Source organism: Papilio polytes, unplaced genomic scaffold (assembly GCF_000836215.1).
Source record: "Papilio polytes unplaced genomic scaffold, Ppol_1.0 DF824180.1, whole genome shotgun sequence".
Taxonomy (NCBI): Eukaryota; Metazoa; Arthropoda; class Insecta; order Lepidoptera; family Papilionidae; genus Papilio; species Papilio polytes.
This window is the reverse complement of record NW_013525024.1, coordinates 1551622-1577518: the sequence shown is the minus strand read 5'-3', so window position 1 is coordinate 1577518 and position 25897 is coordinate 1551622. Positions and strand designations below refer to the sequence as shown.

The following is a 25897-nucleotide window of genomic DNA, read 5'->3' as shown; positions in this document are numbered from 1 at the left end:
TATCTAGATTTATCTATTCGTATTTTACCCTACTAGTTCATATACGTTTATTGTTGTGTATTTAAATTAAGTTGAGAAACTTTCGACGTGTTCAACCAGTCACTCTAAAAAGTCACTTTTTTAAAAGGAGCCCCATTCGATTTTACACTAAACATAATACTTACTCTATACTGCGGCTGAAAATGAAATGTTGGCAGCGATTGACGACGAGACTCACAAATTGTACAGCAATGTTATGCGGGGTGAATTAAAACTGTCGAGCCCGAGGGAAGCAACAATAAAAATCGAAGTAGGCGCTGCGGTCCTGACCGGGCGCAACTTATGCAGTGGTTTGCGATCGTACTCATTATTTCCATAACGAGCTCGCGACAAGCGGCGCCTCCCGGCTGCTCCCGACCGCCCCCGACTCCCGGTCACAGCAATTAATTAACCGGCTAAACGATATCGTGTTTTACATTCTGATGTTTACGCAACTCTCTAGCCATAATGTCGCAGCAGCCCATCGGACACACGCCCCGCCAACCCGCTCGCGCTCCCAATTAATTAATAAAATATTAACACGACCCACCACACTAAAAAATTTAAACAGTCATTATTGAGTTCCACTATGCTTCATACAACCACTGCATATAAATTGCTCATTTACATAAGAAAAAGTGAGAGTTAAATTAACACAGAGTAAATCAAATATGGATTAACAGCGACAAGTCACAAACAATACGTGATTTTTGCTTATAGAATCATAAATTTTTGACAGAATACAATAAGTGATAACAGAAGTCAAGTTTAGTTGTCAAGATGAATTTGATAAAAAAACGGTATAACATTTTTTTTTTAGATTTTGTTTTATAGTCAGTTAAATAATCCATGTTAGCCTCATTATCATGGTATTAACAGTGGTAGAGCCCGCTTTAACATCTTCGCACGAATGGGCCGGCTCGCCCGGTGAAATACCACGACCACACAGAAAACAGGCGTAAGTGCAATTCCGCGTTTTGTCTGATGAGTGTGGTGCCGGAGGCCTAATTTTAGTCCCTTTCCCTTTCCACCCTTTTCTTAAGAGGAAAGGATGGGAAGAAAAATTGGATTTGACGGTGGAGGAGACGCATAGAAAGGGGAAATATCCTCTTTATGTGCGTCTCCTCCTCCGTCAATGAAGTAGTAGGCAACGCATCTGCAATTGCGGATGTTTATGGGCAGCGGTCGCTTTCCATTTCGATGGATTCAGGTGGCCACTTGCTCGTTTGCCACCTTATATTATATAAAAAAAAAGTAAACATATAGCATAGTTTCGTCTATTTCATTTTAAAAGACTAGAGTTTGCGTAAAATGAGCAAAACTCACAAATGTTAAGTAACTACGTTAGAGGTGTGGGTAAGCAATAAAAAGAAAAAGGAAATTTACTGTTTCTAGAGCTCGTGAATCAATTCGCTCGTTATCTAACTAGGCTTGAACTCTCTTATCATTGTTTTAAATCTGCTAAAAGACCAAATGATTGTTTTCGTGTAAAATATTACTACGACGCTATTATTGATGCTCGTATCGGGGATCCTCTTGCATATAATTTGGATACTTGTATGTGTCGTAACAGCTGGCAGAGCCGTTACTTAAATTAGTTAACAATGACACATTTTGCTGGCAAACAAACGCAGAGGACTTGTAAATAGACCAAACGCTATTCTTGAACTGCCGCCGTCACACCGGTGAGCGTCTGCTGAATCACGCACACCTCAAGGTGATGCCGAATACGAATGAGCGCACATCTCACGTCTAAACATATAATAAAATTGGAGTGTCTGTTTGTAATAACAAAAGAAAAATTCCAGGTTTAGGGAAGATGAAGATGATGAACGCAAATGCCGTAGCTGATAACGAAAATGGCGTTTAAAAAAATGTTGTCAGTCCGTTTGTCTGTCTGTCCGCAAGCCGCGTTTGTTCCGGGCAATCTCGGAAACGGCTGGGCCGATTTCAATCGGACTTCCACTGAAGGGTAGCTGACATAGGTGGGGATATTGTAGGATGTATTATTAATTCCGCGCAGTCAAAATGGCGACCGGATCGCTATCTCTAGAACGGGTGGACCGATTGGGACGAGACTTCGACTGGAAGGTAGCTGTTAAAAGGTAGATGCACTCGGGAATGTTCTGCGCTAACCAAGTTTGAGGGCGACAGCTCCTTGATGAATATAAAAAAAAAATTCTTTACTGTCTATTTTTAATACAGTTATCTTTTTAAATTAACAGTTACAAATAAATTCCCGAGAAAGTTGATACGAAACTGTCGTTTTATTTGAAATAAAAATGTCATAGAAATTTTCACAATAAGCTCAAGTTCATGGTGGAGGAACCGAAACGTCATAAATTTTAAAGTAAAACATTTGTTGAGCAACCGTGACATGAGTATTATCCACGGGAAAATAATTTTCCAGCATGTCAGTATACCAAACGCTGCCCGGAAATTGTAGGAAATTGCAAGAGAAAATGAATCCGACGGTTTGAGAGGTCCGGCTGAAGCGAAGCTTACGGAAGATAGGCATTTAGCTTTTTATATATTTCAGGAATCGAATAGGAAATGCTGCATATTTTGAAAGTATGGTAATGTACCATATTAATGTATTTTATAAAGAAAAAATGTTTAATGTAAAAGTGCAAAAGCGATTATCGTGCGAAGACGCAAAAACTGTTTTAAGTCAATTTATGAATACAATACGTAAGAAATGCGTGAAGTGAAACAAAAAATGGACTGTAAAAATAAAGAGGTCCCCATCAATCACACGAACAGAGCCCGTGCTTCCGTTAGCCGCCCGGCCGAGCGAAACATTTCTTTGAATAATGAATATACAGGTTGGGTGGATATCGTGCCCCGTAACTGGACGTGATATACGCCGTCGTCGGCCGCATGCATAATTTCACTTATTTTATGTGGTTAATTGTCGAAAATGACCGCCCGTGAAATATAACAGTGCTCCAACGCCAACACTGTTGGTGGCGGTAATGTATTCTGTTGTTCCAACGCCCGCCTTACCTCTCAGTCTTTACGTGCTGCCTTTTAACCGCCGGCGTATGTATCGTAGCGTGCCAACCGTGCCAGTGTAACAACGCATTGTAATTAACAAAAACGATAAGTTCAATAATACACTAGTCAAGGACCGTACGGTTGTTGTTACAATTAGACTCTAGCAAACAAAAATAATGACATTTGAATTAGCACTGATATTTTGCAAAGTAATTTATAAATAATCAAGTTGAAGATAAGTGAACATCGAGCGGGGTCGAGGCAAGTAGCGACTGCGATGCCGCTGCATTACAATTTTTCAAAGCAGACACAGGCGACGGGGCACAACAAAAGAGCCAGCAAGGCGCAAATAAACGAGCGCTGCGGCAAGCGGGCGGATTGCACGCGTGAGCCCCCCTCGCACCTCGCGCCTGCCTAATGCCTAATGTTTAAGCTGCGTCTTTACAGCCTGTTTCACTTTACTATCACCATATATTTCTTTGCGAATCTTTTATCACTTTGCCGCACAATGTTACAATATAGAATCGTTTCAAGGAAAAACACTAACAATTTGATTTTCTTTAGACTTTTGATCGTTTGGCTACATGGTACTGACATCAAATATCATATCAGTGCACGGTATTCGACAAAACGCGAATACATAGTGTGTGTGTGAGGAAAGAATTTACCAAATATTCGTACATTCTACGATATTTCGAAGGAAACTTAGTTTCATAGCGAAGAGCCAAATACTTTTCGGCTTTAACTCTTAGTTTCTATATACATACATTTGGAAAATTTAATTTGTGTAATGCACGAGTTTTCACTCGATAAAAGGAGTCTCAAAAGCTCGGTGAGGCGAGTAGACGGAATATCTGTACATAGAAGTAATTCCGGGGTGCAGCGATGAATGCGGAGAGATGGGGCCGCGATACGAGCGCCGCGACCACCGCCGACCGCCAGGTGGACGCGTGGAGGCGGTCCGTGTTATCACAAATATATAATCTGCCTGAATGTCACACGTGACAACCACAGATCTACATTACCCTAGTAATACATTTTTTACTAATAAAAGATTTATATAAACTAAAAAATATAGTATTATACAGTTAAGCCGCCATATGGTCATTACTTAATTGTTTATGAATGAGTTTAGGTTTTTTGAAATTATTTTAGTCTAATAAGCTTTGATATTCTAGCGTTTAGGTAAGTAATATTGAATGCCCAAAATAGATTTCACAAAAAAATAAAACTTTTACCACAAGGACTTGGTAAATCTTAAATTTTATGTAATTTAGTGGTCTTGAATCAATATTTATATCGATTGGTATAATATAGATATAGACATTGTCATTCGGATATGAATGATGAATGAAAATTACATCGACATTTAGTCATTACCATAAAGGTAGAAGCTACATCGGATTTGAAAAGGCAGAGAGCCCTCGTGAGCGTAAAAGGTATAAAGATTAGAAGCTGGCATCTTCTGGCATTTAGCACATTTAGAATTTAAAACATAAACAAGAATTGTAGGATGGTATTAAAATAATAAACATGAAATTTGCAATCTGAACTTAATTGAATTTCTATAACGATAATACAAAATGTTGTTTGAATGTTATATCAAGCATGATGTAACGTTACAATTTCTATATTCAAAATAACAATAATTTAGATACGATTACGATTTCACTATTGTATTATATCTTATTCTTTATTAGAAAAAATGTCGATATATAAGACTTCAACGCTGTAAAACAATCTGGTATGGAGGAAAAAAATTATGCAAATATGAATTGCAATAGATTAATATGTAATTAGAATACTAACTATAAAAAACCATTCTATTAATTCGTCATCAGATTGTAGTACAAGTACAACCATAACATAAAAACAAACATTTTTAACAAAGCAAAAACGAAATGATCATCATTGTTGACAAAAGTACGGTTTTTTGTTATAAATTGTCATCGTAAGTCAAACACGCAATTCTACAGTCTTAGGTATTGAATTTTGATGTTTTAAAATGTGCTCAGAGTTGATATCCTTAGTTGTAAGATTGGCTATATCAATGTCAAACTTTTACGACTTTAATATCTTTTAGTAATTGGCGGGAAGTCTCGTTTACATCGGCAAATGCCTTGCAGTATTTAGGTGAGCCTTGAAATAAAGAAAATACGCGTAAACAAGTGGAGTTCTCGCATTGGGTGATTCAGATATTTCAAAAGTTTTATTATTAATGTTACGTAAAAAAATGTGTACATATTTAATTTATCCGCCAAATAATTGTGATCGCATTCATGTTTACATACTAGATTTATAAACTTCGTTCTTATGCTGGAAGATCCCACTGGAACATTCCCTGTCAGACACAGATGCAACGGATCATTGTTTTTATATCTCGATGTTGCAGTTCGTCTCCGTCGTATCAGGTGTATATCATTATTGTAATTACAAATATCCCTTACAATTTGCAATTTAAGGTCCTTCCCTGCGGCGGCGGCCGCAGTGACAGAGGTTGTCACCGGCGACAGCCACTGATGCAAGTTTATGTATCGTTTGGGTAAAAGTTTAAGTGAAACATCCGCTTGTGCATAGGCGCGCTCTAGGCACGCGGCGGTCGCGCCGTCGAGGGCCAGCGCCGGCTCGAGAAGGGCGCCGCCGCCCTCCAGCACTACCATGGCTGCAAAGGTGCCTCGGTCACTGAACGCAAGTCGCGCAACCACACACGATTCACTTCACTGGCGCGGATACGATCTACATGTCGAGCGCGAGTCGCGTGGCACCGTGGCAGCGAGAATCGCGGAACTGCCGCGCCGCACACCTGCCGCCGCGCACCGCCCCTCCCCCCATCGCCCCTTGTCCCCCGCTGGCCTTAGCGCCCCCGCCCGCGCCGCGCACCGCCCACCGGCTCGTCAACAAACACCGTTGCTGCAACGGTCGCCCTGCATCCACTAAACTCGAATTGCGTCTACTTTCGTCCCACTTTCACGATCAAAATACTTACAAAGCTAAAACAACTCTGTAGTTATCGAACTTTACTCCAGCAACACAAAAGACAGGTACCCATTTAAATGTTTTATTGATTTTAATGTGTACTTAAAACTAAACAATATTGTAATAAAAATAGAAAAGAAAAATATTTGCAATTGTTAGTTGAAGAACCAATTTAAAACAATGTCCCCAAGAGGGACATGCCGAAAAAACGATAAAACTTGCCAAAAAATGGGATTCGATCATACGATAAAACTTTATCTTATTTTCTTCCTTCCCGATCCTTTTCTATCAATGTCTACTTTATAATGAGTTAAATTTCATGTTTGTTATGATGAAGTCTAAATTTATAGTTACGATGACTGGTGGCTATAACACGCAAGATTTGTACACAAAATTAGTAGTCTGAACTGCAGAAATTAATTTGCTATAAACACAGGTATTAATAGAGGCAAGACAATGCCGCCACCCCCTGCCGACTTCTAGTCGGGAAAAGCTAATGTTTCAGATCACGCGAGCCGCGTCGTCGCACCGCCGACCTCGAAATGTGGACTCTCTTTGTACATAGGGTCATAAAGTGTAAATAAATCGCAACACTTCAAATATAAAGTACAAGCTGGCTGCAGGTTTCTCCAACATTTAAAGTTATGCCTCTGATACGCCTGTCTTCTAAGGAAGATTTGGAAACTCCAGCAAAATAGCCTAATTTCAATTAATGGTTAAAAAAGGCTATCATTATTAGTTTGTATTAGAGAAAATACTGTAATATTTACAATCTAAAGTTGAAGACACGGGGCATCAATTATTCTTAAATGTAAAGGATTTTAGGAAGTAGCTTGTCAAGGCAGCCGTCTGTCGTCTACCTGTCAGTCGTCTGAACACAATTAACTTTCTTTTTCGCAGTAGTCAGAGACTTTTATAATTAATGAACTTAGTAATTATTTTGATAACAATTCTGTTTTGTTTTGGTAACAATTGGTGCTTTAATAATAACGACGGGCACATTAGAAAAAAAGTTAGGATATGTAAAAAAGTATGTGTTATATGAATATGTTATATGAAAAACATCATTCAATTAGGTGTGAAAACATTTTAGCCGAGATATCTTCATTAGACAAAAGTTGCATCATGTATCTAAAAAAATCAGGCAATCGAGGAATTGACCGAAGGACCAACACATATAGCTGTTGATTGGTTCAATTATTCACACGGCATAACCCCCGACCGGCATCATCCGCTTGCTGCCAAATTAAAAGTAAATAACGGAATCAAAACAAGCGGGCTCGAGCCGCGAGGGACTCGCAAACCTTTTACCGCTGTCAAGTAAACAACTAAAGCTAAACATACTTTATGATTTTATCGGCTATCTATTTGTCGATGCAGATAAAACTGCTGAAACCGATTTGCATTCTGTCGGAAGAACAAATTCAATCGATAAAACATTCTGTATTTAACGTATCCCTCGGACCATACAATATTCAATGCGATTGCAACATTATTTTGATTGCAACTCTTCATTATGGTCGCTGGGAAAAATCAAAAACAGATATTGATAAAGCGAACACTGCCCCACCGTTTGATGCCTACAATAAACGAGGCAAACAGCTAGAGCCAAAGCGCTACACTCAACGCAGAGCAATTTCGAAGAACAATGAACCAGGATGAATAGTTGCGCAAAGTAAAAAGTCTATTTACATCATATGCACATTTCCTACGGTAAAATGAACAAAACTGGAAAATTCAAAAACTTTAGGTGGAAACTGCTGGTCGGCGATTTTTTTGTTTGAATAAAAATGTAACAATAGATATAAGACATACACAGATAGTGACACACACTGAAGACGGCGTGGCATCATTAGCGGCGACAGGAGGTGCTACACACGCCGCTGCGGCGCCGCGCGGCCGACAGGCCGACAGTAACGAGCGGCCGCACCTCATCGTGCTAAGAGAGTAGCCCTCGCGGCGAATATTGTCACGCTACAAACTATGTCACGGGCTGTATCATTATTTTGACACAAATGTCGTTGTGACAATCTGTTGTATAAAAAATGCAGACATCTCGGTCTTTAATATCTTCAAATCTATTGCGACAAATCTTTGGGTACTATTTAGAGTCAAAGATATATTCAAGATAAATTCATACCATAGTAATACAATAAAATAAAAAACCGCTTACACCGTTTGGTATAGTATCTGTTGGTGTGAGCAACAGACATCTGGTTTTTGTCTGTTGTGTTTTTTTTTTTAAATGCGGATAGTAAAAATCTAGCATTATAAAAAAGTTATCAGCCAGAAATGCGCGAGCGAGCTCCGGCGCAAGTTGAACGGCCGAGGAAAGCGTTAGAGCGTTGCGTACACACGATGCGCACTTTCTGTCTTGCTACGTAGTAATCTCCTTGTTAAAAACGTGCCAACATTAACGTTTTACAATTCAAAATATTGAAATCAGCAAATGCTATCAAGGCACGGTTACCTTCATAAGCGGAAATTGTAATAAAGTGTTTTTTTAATTTACCTACGTGCCTTTAATTGTAAACAAAAGGCCACAGTGTGTGCAAATACAGCTACACTAATGAATTCTCATTTTGTTAACAATGAGGCGGTCTATGAAGCCTCCGGGAAAGGCGACTTAAAAGATTTAGGTGACAAAGCGTTTTATACGCAACAAAACCGCCGATTTGAAAGAACAATTACGCGAGTCAAAGCAGGTATCTTGTAAAAGCGCGGCGAGATATAACAAATCGCTAGCGCAACAAAAGAGGCTTTCTCGCGGCCATTACGGCGGGATGCACCGCTAGAAAATGAGGCGAGTGCGGCGGAGCGGGCGAACGAGGCTCGGCGAGGGGCGATTAGCGTATGCGGCCCGGCACCGGCGCGCGCCCTAGGGACGGGCCCAATTTACGATTGCCGCAAACAATATCTTCGACGTGAAGTCTTGAGAGACGCAAGTTGCCACCGCATGGACCAATAATGTTAGTTGTACAAGTATACGTGTATGACATTGACATTTTATTTCACAATTCTGCAATGCGAATATAGGACAAACACATTAAGTGGTCGTGCGAGACGTGGTGTAAGACGGGGCGACGCGAAAGCCGTAATAAGGGCTACCATAAAATGTTACATTAGGTAAGAGCGGCTTCTGGGGCAGCTATAAATATCTCCGTTCGGAAGTACGGACGAAGTCCCGCGGGAGGACGTCGCAGCACTAGCGGCGGTCGCTCGGCCGGCCGTGAACGTGTTGCGCGAATAAAAACATATCTCACCTCGCGTTGTGCTTTCCTCCTCGCTTCTCTAATACCTAAACTAATCAATATTGTTTTAGATTGAAGTAACGGTCGCCCTATCTGGTATCCGCATTTCTTTCCTTTTTTGTTCGTAAATAAAGAATAAAAAAAAACAGATTACACAGATATGCATACAAATCACATTTGCTTATATTCAAAAATGTTTATCAATGTATACTGTTTTTATTATTTGCTTATTCTGACATTTGATATTTTTATCATTTACACTTTTGAGATTATTTGGTTTTCGACATTACAAGTCCTAATCCATTAGACAGATCGAGTTAGAACTTTGTAGAACATTTTTAGGGAGCAAGAGTACATTTGTGTCTTATAAGACGTAACTAAATTACATATTCACAAAACTAATATTTTCCTAAATTTTTACAACGCGTATACATACATCGTTTTATTAACATATGTAGGCTATATTTATCAGATTGTTAGTATTTGTAATGATAATGAAAATGGGAGCGATCCTCTATATAGACCGGCTACGTCGCTTTCGCGAGAGAAATCTAGTTTCACTCGCCGCGCCGGTGTAGGTGAAACGAGGCTTCGCTTCTTACCGCGGACTTACTTGTTTACTTTTGCTTATTAAAAGTATAACATAGATTTGAGACCAAATTCTACAAATAGTTTTAGCATATAGAAAGTTGTGAGATTTAAGATGTGTTTATTGGAATTACATTCGTTATATTAATAAATGGTGACGTCGACAAACATAAACAAAACTGATTAAGAGAATCTGATTTGATGTTTGTAATTGCACACTAAATGCGCATGATGTAACCGACTACTCAAATCAATGTCATTTAAAACTAAATATGTAAATTGAGAGTTTATTAATGTACGTTGCTAATAAATTAATAAATAGCAAATGAAGTAAGTAAATTAAACCGGGGAATTTGAATACTTATAATTTATTAACCGCCGTCAGCACAAGCTAGGGCGAATTATTTTAGTTGAAACGAAGCAACCTTCCCCGCGCGACTTAAATAAGTCAAAATCATCAAATCACCTTAGTGAAACAAGAAGGCAAACAGAGGGAGACCCTCAAATTGCTTGCCTTATTAGACATGCCGTAAAAGTTTAGAGTGAGCTCAGTTTGCAGAGGCAAGCTCGAGGTTATATAGGTGAGTTTGTTTTGGCCGGCATTGTCAACACTGCATAGTCGAATAAAGGACCCTTCACCTACGAATACAATTACACAATAGTTACAAAATCCTGCAGAACATGTTACACCTGACAATACTAAAAAAGTGACTCTTAAATTTTGCAAGGCGATACACACTATGCAAACGATGAACTTTTTCTTATACAGATTATTACTAAGATATCGACATTGAGCTTTGTTTTTTAAAAGTCATCGAGGTAGATAATGGAATAAAACATCAGTAGTAGGTAATAATGTGGCAAGAATGTCGCATGTATCAAGCTAGCTATCATCCAGCAATGCGCCTGGTGGCCGTCCATCAAACGCCATATCAATTACCCGGCCGTCGGCTACGTACGCAGCGCCCATCGCTACGAGGCTACGTCCCAGACTACGCTGCGAGGTGATTAATCAACAACACACACTTTACTACACTTTTCAGTTCAATTATATACTATAAGTTTTAAATTTTTTATTAAATTATTAAATACAAATTGACAACATGAACTTGCTTAATTTACAAGTAACAAATTTTAAATGGGAAATTTTTTATTCAGTGACCCGTTATTTTATTTATAGACCTAAAAGACGCCATATCATGTACGTCTTAAATTTAATAAATTTCCAATAAAATATTGCCCATGTGAAAAGCACTATTTCATCTAAAATTGTAGATCATTGTGCAATCCATTCTATTAGTTAAACTAAGAAATGGCATAAAATAAAATTAGAAACCTTTGAATTCTCCAACTTTATTGACATTTCCCGCAGACGTTAGCAACATTTAACTGATTTAAACGCGACGCTGTGAAGTAATCGTTATAGGGTTTCTGTTAAAATGGAAACATAATTAAGTTTATTGTTGTTTTCATAACGCCAGTCGTTGGTACCTAACTTGGCCGAGTAACAATCTGCGAGCCGAGTAAACGAATTTTGAATAAAAAGCGGATAGGAAGGGCAACGAGAGCGTGGCGGGGGAATAAAACTTTTGTCATTGTTTCAATATCGCGCGGGCAATTAGCGTGGCTCGGACTCGCCGCGCTGCGATCCGTCCGCGTGCCCGCTCCAATCACCGGCTCGGCGCCACTCACTCTCCGCCTAACCATTAAAACAATACTTACCAATTCACGTTGCATCGACACTTCAATTAATGATCAAAAGAAACAAACTCAATATCGTGAACCAAATTAACATTTCTATTTGGTCCGAAGAATGTTTTAAAATGTTCCTATAACAATCAATTTAAATTAAGATTATTTAATAAATTTAATAAATACTAAAGTAGGTGGTTAAATTAGAGAGGGATACATTCTGATCTGTAAAAAGAAAAAGTTAGCAAACTCCTGTGTAATGAAAAAGTTCGATCTCTACTTTCAACTACTCGAACGTCTAACGAGTAACGTAAATTGTGTTCTTATTATATGTGTTACGACGTTCTGTTTAATAGAGGCGAACAACAATTATCACATGCTGAGCGTTTGGCGATGTGGCGACGGTGGAGTGTCGATGTAGCGGCGATGTCGCGACAGCACACGGGCTGTGCGGTAATTACCGCGGCGACCGGGCCCGTGCTCTGGGGCGACGGGCGCGCCCGATCTCCTGTCAAAGGATCGCGTGTCGAGCGATGGACGCCCGCATTAAACGCTAGCGAAGAACCCATGCCCCATCAGATATCATGCAATCAATTTCGCGATCTACATGCTTCTACGTCGGCGCCGCCCCTGGACTGACGTCACGCCGATAAGCTTATAGTGCCAGCGCACCACTGGTACCACTTACGACCACGTATACAAAATGTTAATCAAATGCAGGTTCCGTTTTAAGCGAATGTTAATCAAATACATAGCTCATTTTAAAGTACTCAACATCTTTCAGGGCAATTGGCTTGACCGTAACTTTCTGTAACGGTGGCTGACTAAATCCGATTTTATGATAAAGCGTGACTCGTTTATTTTTTTAATTAACTGCTTGCTATGCTGCAAAAAGGTATAGTAAAATACTATATAGTATCAAACCGATGCGATGGTGTAATGTAAATAGATATAGATACATAGAACATTGTTTCACCTAATCAAGGTATTCACCGACACTACGAAGCGAGCAAGTCACGCGATCGTTTTATCGCACACCTTCTTTCTGTTTTATGGAGCAGATAAAGTTTGTTTAAAAAGCTCGCATGTCTTTACTGTATCGACGTCCTCGTCGTGACGAGTGGTGTTACCCTCTTTATCCCTTACATCGCGCCGAGGCAACCTTTAGCTTTAAATTATTATCACAACAGAGCAATTTAACATCTAGTAAGCTTTGCGTGAAAAACGTGCTAAAATAGCTTTTTAACTTGTATTTTTCACAAGCTTTTCAGCGGTGTTTTTGACACGATGCTCGCACGTCGGAGGCATGCAGTTTGTGCACGTATTATTTATAGATGAAACTGCGAATAGCCAGTGAGCAGACAAAGCGACGTAAAAGAGAGGAAAGCTCGTTGTGAGTCGGAAAATCCTCGCAAGTCAATTTGGTATTATGAGGTAATGGAGAGAAACGGGCATGATTTACGCGGTGCGGCGGACGAGTTCGCGGGCAGGCACAATTATCGGCCCGCTGGCGCTCTCAATTACAAAGAGGCGCACCCCCGAGACTGAGCCCCCGGCCCGACCACAAATCTTTTGCTCTTAACCTTTCTCCATTTTCAAAACAACAAGTTAGGAACGAAATGCGTCGGACTAACCAAAATATGCTCTACATACATAATGTGTACGTAACATGTCTGACTAACATCGTAAGCATTCTTCATGAGCAATATCGGCGATATAAATTCTGAATAATAGTAATAATTAACAGTTTTTCATTAACATATAAAATATTTATATAATAGGTAAATGGTTAAATTGACCTCTGATAACTTCATGTTACATATGTTAGAATATTTTTCCAATAAAGAAAAAACGATTTATCGTTGTTAAATGGGAATGAAGTTTCGAGATGCGATGGGGTCGAGTGTCGCGTTTTAATTTGCGCGGCGACACACGAGTGGAGTCCGTGCCATGGTTTGTGGGCAGCGACGAGTCGAGTGGCTGCTAATTGCAACGTCATGCTATCCTCCACCGACACCGCTCTCCGCAGCTCTCGGCAGCTCCCGATGCCCGAACATGTACATTTATAGTTAGTTGCATTTAAAATGATGACTTACAAACGTTTTACGGTTCATTACGAAACTTACCGTATAGGCAATAAAACATTATCCATATTATCGATAGCTCGTTATTCGTTCCCTACGGAGGATACTGATAAGCTCAGAATGACCGTAATCATATCTGTGGACACATTAATTATGCAATTTGACAGCGAAAATGAACATGAACACAATCTTAGCTAATTAAACGTAATTTTGTGTTGTTAAAATATAACGTGCGGCTGTGCGGGCAAGCGAACATCGCATGGAGTGGGCTTCGCGATCGTCTGAAGTAATTCTGGAGAAACAAATGAAACTGCTCCCCTCGCGCCAGACAGCGCTTTGCAAACCGTGCGGCCCATGTAATCGGATAATAAAAAGGGCAAACGCGGTAAATATAAGATGAGGAAGACAGTTTTACGAGCACCACCTAATTAAGTGGTGAACAAAACTCAAAACGAAGAAAACGTTTACAGAGAAGTAATGCGTAGCTGTATGTGGAGAGATAAATTGTCGGTTAAATGCGATTAAACATTGCGATTTCACTGTATTACTTTTCTACGCTTAACAAATTGGCAACGAGCACTCGCTACATTTTACATATAATTCAGCAAAAACACCTTACATAAACAAAAAAATAGATACGTCGTCATGTCTTCTAGCGATTTTAGATAATATATTGAGTGTTTATTTGTGTGTGTATTGCTAATGTGTGCAGAGCGCGTGCGGGCGTGTGCGCACACTCAGACGCGCGTACGGCGCGTGTATTTCGGGCGCTCAGGTAGGGCGGCTCGCGGTGGAATTCGACCTCACCTGAGTCTGATTCACTCTTGCTAAATCAAGACGCTCTACATATTCATTACACATTATTTCCCATCGCTGCAACTTTACTATCGTAGCAATGCCAAATTCGTCTGTAATCTGTCGAGAGATGTTTACTGATGGTAAATTATGGGAAAATTTATCGTTTCAAAATATTAATAAATTCAGCGGTCTAAGTGTTAAACACAATTGTTGGTGATTAACGACAAATTGCGGGCTTGTAACGATTTGTGGGTGTAAGGTTTAATCGCGGCAGGGTTCACGGGCCGAGGTCTCGGGTCCGGCCCGGGGCGATTCATTAGCTGCGCCGCGTCAGAACAAACAAATTAACGCGACGGGCGTGTTTTACTCGATGATAAAAGGGCGAGGGGCGATGGGCATCGCGCCATCTGCGTGAGGCCGCGCGATAAATCTCGCGCCCGGCGACGATAGGGTTGAGCCTTGGGGCGGTTATGACCTCGTCGCTTTCCACTTCTCGACACAACAATAACAATCATGTCTGCGTCAGGGACTACTCCATAAGACAACGCCACAACATTCTTAAGCATTGTTTATTTAGAATGCAGGTTTAAAATAAAATACATTTAAAAAATACGGACTGATGCTACGTGTCAGAGAAATGACCGTCTGGTAGAACACATACATGTTGTAGGGGCGCGGCGATAGAGGCGCAACACCCACGGCGCCCGGCCGCTCCCGCCGCGAGTAAATGGCTTCAGTTAATTAAGTTTAATCAGAGCTCTACGATGTCGGTGTACAGTCGCCGACCATCTGCTAGGCGATACACGCCCACATTGTATTTTGTTACAACTAACACATGCCTCGTAATGTTTATCAATGAAACCTTAGTAAATTGACATAATCCAAATTAAATAATGCTCAGTCGTATGTTGTTATTAAATAACAAATATCGCAATCGATTAAAAAAACTTCTATAAATGTAATTACAGAAATTATGTCATGACATAATTAAATATGTATATAATTAACGTTTTATGAAATTCTATACAAAGAGAGAAAACTAAAAATACGATAGGTAGTATCAGTAACTTTAATTTTCTTATCATCAATCTAAACGAGTGTGTATTTGTGTCACATATTGTTCAGCAGCAGCAGATACAGAGACACAGGTAGAGTAGTAGAACATGTAAAACAGACTTTGAACGGGAGTGGATAGTGCGGTGCGGTGCGGTGCGCATAGGTGCGGCCTAGCGTGGCGTGCTGCGCGGCCATTAACGCAGCGTGACGGGCGGCCGCAGCAGCGGCGGCGTCGGCGGGGTCTGCGCGGCGCTGCCTCACGCGATCTTATCGCACTTTCCGCGAACACCACATCACGCTGCACGTCCGCTCTCTTCCGTGACTAACTTTCCCGACTGCCCTATCTTCTGCAATTCTTCGGGCATAAATTTAATTCAAACTCGCATAATTACTTCATCCGTCCGACGACAAACTCAACGCGACGGTGCACATTTATTCAAAAATATTTAACGCCAACCGCGAGTCGACAGCGGCGGCCGGCGGCGGCATAATGAGCGACGAATCCTTTGAGCGGCTCTGCAGCTGGGGTGATTCGAATGCTGAGCTAATTAAGCGGTGCTGATTCCCAGCCGCGGCCGAATTAGTGCGATTGTACTATTAGTCGACTGCTGCTTTTACAACAATTTTAATGGGTTTCGTTACTTTGCTAATTGGAAGGCGTATCCGTTTTATAACAATACACCTCGGTGTACCGTCGAAACGTTACGGATCAGACAGAAGTTCAAAGTCGTCTCCCTCGTGCAAATGCCATAACGGTGAACTTTAAATGTCAATTTCAATGACTTAGAACACTCGAAAATGTTGTAAAGAACATTAAGAAAGTATAAAATAAATCAGAATGAGTAAAAAATTACGCGTAGGTACATATGAAAACCATTTTCAGAAAATGTTAAATCGAAACATATTGAGTTACTGTTAACACCCTATTGTAAAGTTCTATCCCCAATTCTATTAACAATCAACAGTTTACCTTTTTACAACACCCAGGGTGTAAAAGGGATTGTATTAGTTTTATTAGCCAAGGTGAGGTCGTTACGAAAAACGTTTACGTTGCCAACTGAATACTAAGAGAGTTCAAATACTAGAGATTTTCATATAACAAATGCTTCGCGTCAAAACAACGTACATCAAAACCAGAAGCTATGCGCGTAAGCTATATCACATTAATCTGGGATTCTACACTAAGCTGAAATGTGCCAATGGGTGACATTGCAAATCCGCGCAGAGGCCGAGGGTCGTACGAGGCAAATCCTTTTGCGGATTCTACGACAAATACAAAAGAGGTTCGTGGCTTGTTATTAGACAACGCATTACACCGAAATATTGTTGAAAGCGTCATTAAAATTATATATTACTTATGATCATAAAACAACATTCGGAGTCATAATCGCAGAAGTGTTTGCGCTTTATAAATAAAATCGCCAAAATATATATTGCACGGTTCATTTGCGACAGACATTGAATTCTGTAATATGAAATTTATCGGAATTTTTAAAATAACTACTAGTTGATTTATGATCTTTTACTACTTTATGTTCGTAATGATTATGAAAGTACAAATCTTAATATTAATCACTAAGTCTAATGACAATTTCTAAAATGATGAAAAAACTACAGTTTCCCAATGATAGAGTATTACTATGGTAAATACAGATCAGATGTTTAAAAGTTTAGTATATTGCATACGCGAATAATATTAACTCAACTTGGTAGAACCACTTGCGCAACACTAGCAACCCCTATTCGCGTGACTGTCCCGCGGAAGGTTTGGATCACTTCCGCTGTTTCTTCACATAATTCGTGTCTAGTGGTGAACGTATCGCATCGTTAAAGGAGAATAATGACTACATTTTTATTTAATACGGGTGCATTCGGCGGACATTATCTGGGCCAATGGTATCTATGAAGCTACTTACGATTTTACTAAGCGTATCGTCACATATGTAATTTTACGCTATAATTCTTCTATAACAATAGAAGTATGCAGAAAAATGTATTAATCGACATTTCATGTTCTTTAATTTCCTAATCGTTAAATAGGTTGAATGTATAGTCATGTGTTATAAAAGATTTTAAACATCTATAATCTAATTTAGTAGCGTGACGTAGAATTACAGTAAAAATTGATCAATTGTAATTTGGGCAAGATTTTCTTGTGCCGGTTAGCGCAAAACGGAACTATACAGCGGTAACAATAAAAAGAAATTCGTTGCGGCTCGGTTTCTCTTTTGATACATTCTCTTGATTTTGTTGTAAAAATTATTCCATTATATAAATTTATCTAACAAAACATGTAATATTCTGTAAACCTGTAGACGAGTAGAACTTCGTTATAAATATGCAAAGGTAAACAGCGGCCTTCGTAGCGGAAAGAAATACCTTTTTATTTGTGAAAATAAATAGCTTCGCAAACGAGGCCGGGCGAACGATTAATCTAAGTTAGTGAGTTAACAAGACGGTGAAGTGATCAGCGGGAGCGTTGTTGAAGTTTAATAAGCGTTAGTTAGCGGGCGCTGCGAGCAGCGGCTGCGATGCCGGCGGTAGCTACGCTGGCAATAAGGTGACTGTTATCTCCGGTGCACGGCGCCGAACAAATTACTGCGCCCTCATCGTCCGCCAGCCGCCGAAACCATCGGTTGGCAAGTAATAACTCAGCCGCCGCGTTCACTCACGTCAATATTACGTATCAATTAGGCCGTGAACATCGACTTCGACGGTGGGGTCTAGTAATTAAGTTTCATAATCGGCCGGCGGGTGTAGTTAGAGTGCATCCAATTGCATCCAGTATGTTATTCATACTTAAAACCTCGTTTAATTTAATTTCATATGCGTTAAATTAATGAAATCTGTGACACCATACATGTGTATACACACTTTAGTGGCAGATATTAAACGAGCTAGCGCTGCATCAGATCGTAAAGTAGGCAATTAGGATTTTAAATATGAGCTACGCAAATGTTTAAGCGCAGCGTGGCACGTGCGCTCGAGTCGAGTCGTCAAAGCGAGAATAATCTCATAACCGCGGCCCGACGACACGGCCAGCTTACGCCGAGAACCCTCGAGCTTAACCAGATTGTTCTTTGACCGAGCGGCCACGCTTTATGCTAAATACGTGACGCTACATTATTCTTTCCAGAATTGTAAGTTTGTAAAATAGCTATAAAGCCAGTCTCGGTGGGAAACAATTGAAGCGCATCGGTTTCGGTGTTACGTGTAATTTTAGGTGAACAGGAACGATTAAATTGCGATAAGTTTTGCAAGGCGGTGCGCGGTCCAAACGCTTCAATTTCTCCGCGACCGGTGGTGCGTGGCGGCGTGCAATCCGGCGCGCTCGTCGATTCCGATCCGATTCACGCGACCACCGCTCGCTCTGTTGCAACACAGTGTTCGCGGTTCCGACCGATAAAAGAAAGCGCCATAACGACAAAAAGCAGTTTGGATTTAACGGTAAATCAAGTGAAACCACTTGCAGTGATCTATAAAGTAGTGCACGAGGTAAAAAAGGAAATAGAATGATCACTATTATCTTATGAGCAAAGTATTACGATCGTAGATTTTAGATTGAAAACACAAATTAGGAAATACTGTCCTCTCTAGACCCTGATGCCAAAGCCGAGAGGACTTTGCGAGTTCCATACTGATTACAGCTTCATATTTGATGAGCCACTCACGTGGGGTCGCAACAGACCGCAGAGTAATTTCAATACCCATCTGATTATTTAATAAGTTGCGCCGTGCGTAAGTAGGCAGTGGCAAATAAAAAAATACTGGGCGTTTCATCTTTTACAACGCAGACATTTGTTTTCATAGTCACCTGAACACGGATACGAGAATTTAATTTTAACACATTAGTCATTTTCGCACAACACGCAGATGCATGCAGGTGCACCCGGAAAAATCCAACAGGGAAAGTGTTCATATGTGTATGGGCGACGGGGGCAGTCGGGGCGAGGCGAGACTTGCAGCAGGCAGAAGACGGCCCGGCCCGCACACAGTTTAATTTCCCACGAGGTCGATCTCGGCGGCGCGGAGCGCAACCCGCGGGAATTAATTGCCAGTAATGAATAGTCAAGTGAACGTCCGTTAATTATACATAAAGTAAAATTAAGAAAATATAATCTTATCCACAAAGAAATCGAATTTAGACATTGGTAGTAAAATGAGATGTTTACATAATGTGCGACAGAATCCGTGTAGTCAGCTGTGAGTCCGCGACGCATTGAAGCGCGGTATACATTATTACATTTTCACACGGCTTGCGGATTAACAAACTAAGTAGTGACATAATTGTTGAGAGTGCAACGACCTCTCGCTACCGCTGTAGTCAGCGAAGCAAAGCAAAGAATAGGAAGAATAAAGCTAGTTTTGTTTATAAAATGCTTTTCAGACAAGTTTTGGTGATATTCATTTATTTTAAAAAGGTTACATTTTATTACAAGAATATTAACGAGTAGAGTATTTGTCTATAAAATTTAAATTCGAATAAAAAAAATATGCTGTTTTATAACCAAAAAAATTTTAGATGATGGATTATACGCCAATGGTCGAATACTGGAATTACATAAAGATCAAAGTGGTAGGTAAGCGATGTGTATTCGGTATGCCAGAGAAAGAGGGATGTGCCAGGATGAAACGATATGGCATAGGGAAAACATAATATAAAAAAATTAAAGAACAATTTCTATTGTCAATGTAAAAAATTGAATAGAAATTGTATTTACGTCAACATCCTAAGGCATGTTATAAAGGTATCGGCGGTGGCTGCGCGGTCGAGAGCGTCGCGGTTTTCGTTCCGATTATATCACGCCGGCATACCGTTACAATCGGTAATGTTATGTGCAGTTAGGGTGTGGGTTTATTGCTTCCTAGTGACGCGTAGTGTGAACATCCCGGAGATAGTCACTCGTTAGCTGGGGCCACGTATCCACTTTGGAACGCTGTGCCATCTAATATGATAACATGTTGTTAATATTTATCTAAAGGAAACATCAAAATATGCAAAATAAGCTTCATATGATCTTTAAGATCACCTGTTGTTCAATTCTGAAAAGCAAATATTTCCCCTTTTTTAAACTTATAAAACCAATTTCTAATGTCTCGTTCACATTACCGTAGGTGAAGACATTGTACAGTTACTAGTACCGCTGCTATAAATTAAAAACGTAAGATTTCCGCAAAGAAACGACCAGCGTGAATTTTTAAAAGTAACTGTATGGAGACTCGGCAAGTGTGCGTAAATTAATGCTTTGTCTGTTGTAAGAATACAGAATAATTACTTTTTTGTTTGTATGCGTTCGTAGAGGTAACGTATTCTTGAATTTCCTCAGTTATATACTTTCTTAAGAGAAATGTGGAAGTCTAATTTCTACGAGTACATTAAAAAATCTCAAGAATCAGATATTTATAACCGAAAAAAAATGTAAAACCTGAGGAACCTTTATCCTGATGGAGAAACCACGTTTTAAGACTAATTCGTTGTACCATGTGTTATTCTCTTTGCGTCATCGTTGATTAAAAAAAGTGTAATACAAACCATAAACTGAAACTTTTCATTGACGCGGTCGAAAACATTATAACTATTTTTTCATTAACAATTTCGAAAATAGTTGAGTTCTAAATCTCACATAACGAAAGTTAAGTTTAATGTTCCTATTATATTAAGATATAGTTGTATCAAAATGTGATCATCTTTATACAAAAGTGCCTAAAACAACGAATGAATCAAGTAAAACGATCAACCCAATTTATTCGTAAACGCAAGTCAATGAACACATTGATTGGAGGCTACGAAAACCACCAGGTGCGGACATACAATGCGTCAACAAAAACAATGAGTAAATTACCATTCCATTGTACGGCTTCGTTTCATATTCGTTTGTTTGTAAATCGTGACATCAAATCACTTGTGGAGCTGCAACCTGCTAATTGTGTAATTATCAATGACAAAATCGAACACAAACTGGAGCAATTTATATTGTCTGCTTCATTTCTGTAGACAGTTGAATATTTAACTTTGATACGCTAAAAACCCCGTGCAATCAGTGTAATCATCTAAGATTTTGAATGTGCCCTCTCAAATTTGTTTAAAAACAAATACATAATTGATTAACACTGATGACTAATACTTCAGGTATGCTTTAAATTATTTAAAGTTAAGAGGTCCGTGACCCGGATCAGTAAGTGATCGCAAACATCTTAATATTTACTACACACTTCCTCTATAATACGAGCAATTTAAATATACATGGCCAGTTATTATTTTAAACAAAACGTTAGGAATTAATCATGGGTAAAAGTTAAAGTATTTCAATATACTAATAGATTCGAAAAATGTTTGCATGTAACTAGAAGTTTCTATCCGAAAATCTAAAAATGTCCAAATCTTTGTCATTATTTTAAAATCTGTGTTGAAACGTCTCCTGAATCTACTAATATTATAAAGAGCAAAGATTTGTATTCTTGTACGTATTGAAACAACTCAAAAACTACTGCGCCAATTTTAAAAATTCTTCCACCTTTAGAAAAGATAATTTATCTGTGAGTACAAGACATTTTTTTTTATTTCACTCCGGCGTAGTCACGAGCATCATCTAGTGTACTATGAATGACTGACTGAATGGGCTATCTAAAGACAACTAACTTAGATAATGGATCACATAATTCATATTAACCACACAGCGGTCAGCCAGGAAGCGGTCTGCGCGGCTCGCAAGTCGTGCAATTGTGCGGGTTAACGTACGCGATGTACGAGCAAAAGAATGTCAAACACACACCGCGCTAGTTAAAATTCTAGCAGCGTTATGTAAACCTAACGCTTGATGCGGTTCAATTTATTAAGACTTATCTTAAATTTAAGCAATGTAAAAACTATTAGGTAATAGAAAGTTTCTTCTACACAGTAATAATAATGTGCGAAAAGTGTTATTTTTATTCGGAAAATGTCTACGGTTAATTCAAAATAAAAAATATTAAGCGACCATATCATTATTCTTTTAAACGTAAACCTTACAGTAAATAAAACAATAAATTTAAAGAAACCGGTACCGAGCATTAAATCTACATCGCAATCACTTTATTCATCGGTAGCATATTTCTCGAATGTACGATGCGATACCATCTCTACAATGACTGACGTTTTCTTCAAGGTAATGGGGGCAAACATTTTGATCTCGGGTCATAATACAAAGAGTATTAGAGCGCGCGCACACCTATGACTAGACTATCGCACATTTGTTAAGTCTTGCTATGATTCCTATGAGCTTATATGGAGGTGCGCACACTCCATTTTTACTTTGCAACTAAACAGTTGAATGTACTGGAAAATAATCGGCGAGTTTAGTCAAAGGTGTGAGCCTGCTCTTAGCGTCTTGCTTTTTACCGCACCATACTATTTAAGTGAAGAAACAAAAAAATGAACATGTTTTTTTTTATCACGAACGGATTGTGAATGATAGATTTGAAGCGTAATTAATGGTTTCAGATCGATTAAAAAATCTATAAAGATGCAAAATCATCTAAAGCAACCTAATTAAACAGATTATGATGTCATACAGTTTATTACGAATAAAATTTTTACGCCTTCCTTCGACATATATGAAGAATCCTTTCACGGCAAATAATTTGAATAATAGCTGTACTAAGTTTGTACATAATTGTGGTTGATTTTTTTTAATCGTTAACGTTCAGTGCACAGGAATAGAAAGGCACATTTTTAATAATTAACACTGGAATGTTGTCAAAAAATAAAACTAAAACAATGTTTCTGAAATAATAAACGACAGATTGCTATAATATCTGTAAAACAACGCCATTTGTGGACAGCTACTATGACAGGCAAAACAAAACTTGAATTATCTTACTTTGTTGTAATCACTAATTAAATCTATATATGTATTTACAATCGAAGACTATTAATTAAAATATTAAATTTACCATTTCAGAGAATTTTATACATGGCCAAATATGAAAACGGCGTTATTTACGTAAAAATAACAGCGTTTTATATGTTAAGGCCACGCTGAAACTCCAAATACCATTAAAATTTTGACATCTATTAAATTATATGTATTTACAAAACAAAGTGTTTAAGATTCATTCAGTATTCAAACATTAAACAATAAAAAAAATCAAAACCGCTACCAATCTAAGTATTTTCCATCATCAATCTTGTACACTAATTTGGGTAAGCATGAGTTAATAAGAAATACTCGATTTGCCCGATTTGTTTATAACATCGCACACCATTTAATATACAATTGATGTTCGTCAGCGACTCTGTTCTGACAGAATTAAAAAAAAAAGATGGCCTATTTGTTCTTCTAGTCTGTGTTGTACATCTGTTGAGATCTGTTGAGTCGTTCTGAAGATATGTTGTAACGAACATCAATCCACATACCTAAACTAGTAGTAAGTACGTAATTAAATAAGTAAGTAAATAGTAAGATTGAATTATTTTGTGAGAGGTTAACTATCCAGTAGTAACCCATAGTGCACTTAAAACGTAAGAAATCTACACCAAGAGACTCCCCTAGTGACCATTGTATAAAAGAGGTGTAAGTATATGCATTTCATACAAAATTGGAAGTTTTAGCTTTCATATTGAAATATCAAACAATTGATCAATATCTGCTGACTTATAAGTTGCACTCAATTGATTTACACAAAGCGAATTACATTTACTTGAGAATTACTTGTTAAAAATTAAATATAGTATAAACTCTATATAATGTCGATCGAAGGACCGAACATTTTGCGTCCTTATATGGAGTACACTATGTAGTGTCAAAAACTGTTTATATATTGATTTGTATTAATTAATATAGTTTCACTTATCTTTTTCTTTCTAACGCAAGCATAGTAATAAAACTTTTCATCAATACACAAATAATTTCTTTAACTCGCCATGTTTATAGTTCAAAAGTACGAGAGCAATGGGGATTCTGTCGATTTGACAAAAATCATGGTAGAAAATGCTTAGTTAGTGAGAAAATGCACTGTGCGGTGTTTACACCGGACACTAGTGATCGTTATACAAAAATAATGGCCAAAATTTCTTAAAAACCTCGGTATCTTAGTCGTACAAAAACGTCCTAGTTACAATTCTTGAAAGTTAAAAATATAGTAGAGGGTACATGACGGTGGAGTGTTTGAAAACATGGTAAACCAACTAAAGCCAAGCTATGACGTTATAAGGAGTTTGACGTTACATTGCAAGACCATCGGGTTTGATGCCGATTATTTTTTTTTTCACCATTAGACCATTAATGGTATAAGGAAATGAGCAAGTCATTTTGTGTAAGAATTCTTGACAATTTGCCTACAATTACAAACGGCTGACATCCGTGGTCCGTCGATAACAGATGAATGAAAGGACATATAATAGCAGAGAAGGCAGCTCAAGTTTCGGAAACTCCACGACTGTTGTGACAGTGGTGTGACGTACCTGCAGCTCGAAGGGCTGGTGGTGCTGCGTGGAGTCGGGCGCGGGCTGCACCACGGAGGCACCGTTGACGAGGCTGGCTGCGGCCGCCACGCCGCCCACGCCCACGCCCGCGCTGCCCGCGCCCACGCCCACGCCGCCCACTGCGCCCACGCCGCCGGCGTACTGCGACCACACATATATGTACCATCACAGCTACACTGTCTCATACACTATTTCAGTCCAGATAGTAAGTTTTCTAGAACTTATAACATAAATTAGCAAATAGAATCATAATAAGGATGGTTGTTACTATAATTGTGTGTGTGTAATTAAGATTTTAGCATTTGTAATACTAAATATAAAGTAATGTAACACAACAGACTATGACTTAATTTCAAGTAGGTGTTGAGGATGACAACTAGTTATTTCAGAGTGGAAGAAAGTCTGTTCTAGTCAAATACGTAATTGTTATTACAATGTAGAATATTATCAACAATTACCTGCTGTGTAGTTGCAAAGCTGTTGTTATCAAATTGCGGATGCTGTTCCATTTGCAGTACGAGTTCAATGTGCTGGTTCATGGAATCATTTAAAGTCATACCTGTAACAATCATTTTAAAAACTCAGTACATTTTGCGTACACGAAAATCACGAACAATGTAAAGTTATAAGAGAGTAAGTATGTGTACCGGGGTGAAGTTGCGGATGCTGTGGATGCGGCAATCCTTGCAGCGGCGGCACGCCCAGCATACCGGGGTGGTGCTGGGGAAGAACACAACAAAAGGTTTATTACATTACTTCATTCAGATCATATTTAATAATATAAACTTAATTATAGGCCTAAAGATATAATTCAATAGTCGCTTGAACTAATAAGTGGTAAGCAAGGCGAAATAATCAAGTGAAAGATATAGAAGACGAAAATTTGACTTGTATTTCAACAAAAGCATGTGAAGAGAAGTTCAGTAAAGTGAGGTAGGCGTGTACCTGCGGGTGCTGCGCGTGCTGCGGATGCT

At 39.0% G+C, this 25897-nt stretch overlaps 1 protein-coding gene across 1 annotated transcript in view; it reads right to left on the bottom strand.

The window, feature by feature from the left end:
- The window catches only part of LOC106111001 (pumilio homolog 2-like), a gene marked incomplete at its 3' end in the record, with an annotated part of 55715 nt that overhangs the window by 17493 nt on the left and 12325 nt on the right, over nucleotides 1–25897 (bottom strand). Inside the window, exons 6-9 of the mRNA XM_013292970.1 lie at nucleotides 25869–25895; nucleotides 25571–25643; nucleotides 25382–25482; nucleotides 24903–25064 (exon numbers count right to left, since the gene is read on the bottom strand). Of these exons, the coding sequence (XP_013148424.1) occupies nucleotides 24903–25064; nucleotides 25382–25482; nucleotides 25571–25643; nucleotides 25869–25895 (363 nt within the window). The remainder of the gene's footprint in view (nucleotides 1–24902; nucleotides 25065–25381; nucleotides 25483–25570; nucleotides 25644–25868; nucleotides 25896–25897) is intronic.